We start from the raw sequence: 4,635 nt of genomic DNA on the forward strand, positions 1-4,635 counted from the left end.
GAGAAAAGGTGGCGGAACTCAAACCTGGCCACGCCCTCATCAAACCCTAGGACCGCCCCTTTAGAGAACAGGAATGCAAGTAAAATTTGGGAGGGGCTATTTCCGGTGTGGGAGGGGCTATTTCCGGTGCGGCCGGCCCGGAAAAAGGTGCCGGAACGCGGTTCCGCCGCGTTCCGGCTGAAAAAAAGCCCTGCTGATGGGGCTTAAAGTTGATTCAGCCTTCTATCCTGCTGAGGTTGGTAAAATAAGGACCCAAATTATTGGGGGCAATGGGCTAACATTTCTAAACTGCCCAGAGAGTGCTATAAAGAACTATGGGTGGTATATAAGTCTAAGTGCTATTGCTATTATCAAAAAGATGATGAGACTTGGAGCTTAAAAATTTTCTGAAGAGAAATTAATTTTAAGTCACAACAAATTCAGATTAATTTATTTCAGTTCCAAATAATATCTGAAGAAACTCAAACTTCATTATAAATTGATGATACTTAAATCTATATATCTTTGGAAATGCCAGCCTTTAAAAAATGAAACCATTTCATTCTCATAGCTTTATCCTAAAACAGGGGTGTCAAACTGCTAGCCCGCGGGCCGGTTGCATTATATGGAGGTTGCGCCCACCCCAGCTCTGGCAAAAAGTCGTGATATGTCGCGACATGTCACGTGACACTGTGAATTTGACAACTGTGTCCTAAAACATAGCCTTATGTTTTAGTCTGTAATCTCCAATGATAATTTATCATGCTAAGTAGAATCATATTGAAGTCACAGAGGACAGGGAATACTATATATACTTAATGTGTTGTAAAACTGGAAGAACAAACACTGGAAACTCTGATACACAAAATAGATCTGTATTGTAATTATATAAATGATTTATCTAAATATTTTTAAAGCAACTTTATTTATCCCTATATTGCTCAAACATCAAATTCCCAACAGTTACTATGGAAGCACAAATACCTTTAAATTTCCACGATCAAGTGCGGCAGTGAGATGCTTCCTGACTTCAATTAATTTTGGTCGGGGTCCACAGGGACTTGCCCCCTGTTTTAGAGGGTATGCTTTCAGAAAAAGTTCTAGCTTGGATTCTCCAAGGAGGAGTTCTGCCATGTCATCTATATATATAGAGAGAGACAAAATTATTATATAGTTAAATAGCTGTTATGTTCTATTAACACTAAGCATTAGCGCTAATGCTAAGCATTAACACTAACACTATGAGATAACACAAAATCCATCAATCATAAAAATGTACTAAGATGACTATCTTTTAAGCAGCCCCACAGTACATCTTCTGGAGTGGGCACTCATCTTTAACATGAAATAAATTTCACTTTCTAATAGAGCCTGAAAGGCCGTGTGTGTGTGTGTGTGTGTGTGTGTGTGTGTGTGTGTGTGTGTGAGAGAGAGAGAGAGAGAGAGAGAGACTTATGATCTAAGAAAATTTATGTTCAGATTTCTGCTAATCGTATAATATGATCTTTACAGGCAGTCTTCACTTAATAACCCTAAGTGGGACCGTAAACTCCTTTATTAGCCAATGAGGTTATTAAGTGAAACATCACATGACTGCGCTGCTTAGCAATAGCAGTTCCAGCAATGGAACTGTTGCTGAACTGAGTTGAGTGACTCCCATGTGATCGTTAGGTGAGGACACTACCCTCTCCTGGAGCCAAGCCATTCTTGGACAAAGAAAAGGGGCTGCCTCTTAACTCCCTCCACTCAACTATCTCCCTCCCACCTCTGCCCTTTTGACTGCCCACTGCTGCCAACTGCCCCTGCCACCAAGCCCTATGCCATGTTTGCTGCTCTACGTATCATTACTGCACTGTCCGGGTGGGGCCTTCTTTAGCGCTGTTGGGACCAGGGCCTTCTCTCTCATACCAGCCAGGCTTTTCTCATGCACCAGCCAGGGCCTCTAGCCATGTGGTGGTTAGGGTCTTTTTTCAAGAAAGAACCCAGCTGGTACATGAAAAAAGGCCTTGGGAGCTCCAGCACAAAAGAAGGACCCCTGCAGCCAGGGCCTTTTTTTTCTCAAAGAAGGCCCTGGCTGGCACACAAATAGAGGTCCTGGCCAGTGTGCAATTTGAGAGGCTGGCTGGTTGAGAGAAGGGCCTGGCTGCACCACTGTGAAAGAAGGTAGAGTGAAAGAATACGCCGGCCAATACAGTAGTGGCATACGGTGTGGCAGGCAGGGTCAATGGCAGCGGCAGCTGGCAGCAGCAGATAAGTAGCAGATTAACAAATTATTTTTTTAATATATGCATAAACATCACACACACAATTTGATTCTTAAATCTGGTAGTAACAGAATAACAGAATTGGAAGGGACCTTGGAGGTCTTCTAGTCCAACCCCCTGCTCCCTCATTCTCATTTTTATTGTGCCCATTACTGCAGTTTGCAATCTTATAGTAAAATCTTTTAATCTCTCTATTGTGAATATATATTGAGTATGGATGTGTATGGATGAGTGAAATAATTAATAGTATTAGCAGCCTTAGTAAGTAAGTATATCATAAGCAGTAAATAGGGGGAGAGATTGCTTTAATGATAAAAATGCTTCGTACATTATTTAATGTGAAAGTACCTTGGTTCATCTATTATACAGCACACAAACAAACTAAGCTATCTGTCTGTAATCACACACGGTTTGGATGCTTTGAGCACCAATTGTCTACATATTTGCTTAATGAAAAGTGCAACAGAAGAAAGATTTATGCTTTTGCTTACTTGCCAGGAATCTGGGACAGCCACATTCAATAACCTCTTGTCTGATTTATGGGTAAACAAGACCTTAAATCCATCCCTTGTTAACAATCTGCATCATAGCCTTAAGACAGTCTTCTGTACAGTTAGTCAAGTGGCATGTATAGTTGCTCATATGTTACTCAAATGAAAGTGCAAGTAGTATTATATGAATTTCTTGGCCCTATCTTTCTCATTCTCTAACACATAAGGAATAGTTACATTTTGAATAATCAAAATATTGAAGCTAGAATTAAGATAATTTCAACCAGCAACTGTGACATTTGGCTTGAGGAGTGAGTTGGACAGCTAGCATTGAAAGTGAGGACAGACCTAGCAATAAATCATACTGATATGTAGAACTCTTGAAACACAAACTAAGTGCTGCAATGCAACTGACTCTAATATTAATCCAACAGCTGCTTCTCCTTTGCAAAACAATTTCAGAAAAGAACTACACAGTTAATGGAGGCAGAAGCAAAAGATACTTGATCCTTTCCCAGCATGCCTGTTTTTCAATTTTAAACATTCACTAAAATTTGTAGACTATTGCTTTCATTTATCATAAAACATAAAGGTTTCCCTATGCAATTCAAAAACACATTACAATACAGTATAATAAATAATTTAAAATGCCATGTATTTTATTCATAAAATACATTCAAAGATAATTCACTTGTATTTTGAATTCCAGGAGGGACTAAAGTGATTTGGAGGAGTTTCAAATGAAAATGGGCTATTGAAAGAAGAGTTAGCATCCCAGCTTGCTCTCTTCTAAACTAAGTATTACAGTACTCCAAAAGCACTCTGCAAAAGAGTGCTTAGGCTATCAATACATGAAGTTGTATTATAAATATTTAACTCAAGCTTTACTTGAAGAGCAGTTTCCAGTTTGAGGCAAAAAAAAATTTCACTTTTATAATATCTTTAACATTTTTTGTAAAAAGTGCTCATATCAAGCATCACAGGTGAATCACACAATGGTTGTAAAAATCAATTTTACTATACACTTCAATCTATATCACAGAAATGCTAAAGGACTTCTAAAAAGAAAATGGAATTCTGTAATATATCATTAGTAGTACACTGAAAAATGGTTATGAGAAATATATTTCACTTTCTTCCAATTCTTTTCAAACCCCGGACTATTTTGTGTCTATTCAAAGCTGAGATTTGATAGGAGGTATTTTCATTAATATTATCTTTGAAAGCATTCTTCTTTTCTACCAATTAGAAAGGCAAATTAAAAAATGTTCTTGTTGTGATCTCTTCCACAAAGTACATTCAAGGTGAAGGTAATTTTTCCTGCCTTGACTTTGAAGTGACTGATCTATGATGCCACGTGATCAGATATTTTGACCACATAGCACCAAGATATAATAATCAACTTTCTTTACAGTCTCTGATAGACTGGGATACTGACACCAAGTTAAAAAAATATCAGAATAGAATGAAAATACAATAGTTATTAATGGGATTAAAATTAAGTAATTTTGACAATATTTCACTATTAATATTTATATTCAATATATAGTAGATGACAAATTTATTTTGAATAATAATAATAATAATAATTTAATTTGTACCCCGCCCTTCTCCTCACCGGACTCAGGGCGGCTAACAGCCTTATAAAACCACAGTACAATAAATATCCATTAAAACCAAATTAAAAGAAAATATTTGAAGCGGCCAATCGTTAAAATTACCCTTAAAAACCCCACTAAAATTCCCTAGGCCAGACCCGCTTGTTGAAAAAGCCATGTCTTTAGGGCGCGGCGGAAGGAGGGGAGATCCGGGATCACCCGGATCTCTGGGGGTAGTTCGTTCCAGAGGGTGGGGGCTCCCACCGAGAAGGCCCTCCCCCTGGGGGTCGCCAGCCGGCACTG

The 4,635-nt window shown here is 38.6% G+C and overlaps 1 protein-coding gene across 1 annotated transcript in view; it reads right to left on the minus strand.

Annotated features, from left to right (window-relative positions):
• The window catches only part of TTC7B (tetratricopeptide repeat domain 7B), a 15,744-nt gene that overhangs the window by 2,507 nt on the left and 8,602 nt on the right, over positions 1–4,635 (minus strand). The window contains exon 2 of the mRNA XM_015826614.2: positions 964–1,118. Within this exon, the coding sequence (XP_015682100.1) occupies positions 964–1,113 (150 nt within the window). The 5' untranslated portion in view covers positions 1,114–1,118. The remainder of the gene's footprint in view (positions 1–963; positions 1,119–4,635) is intronic.

The sequence above is a fragment of the Protobothrops mucrosquamatus genome, unplaced genomic scaffold, assembly GCF_001527695.2.
Source record: "Protobothrops mucrosquamatus isolate PMUCROS unplaced genomic scaffold, P.Mucros_1.0 scaffold_211, whole genome shotgun sequence".
NCBI classification, from domain to species: Eukaryota; Metazoa; Chordata; class Lepidosauria; order Squamata; family Viperidae; genus Protobothrops; species Protobothrops mucrosquamatus.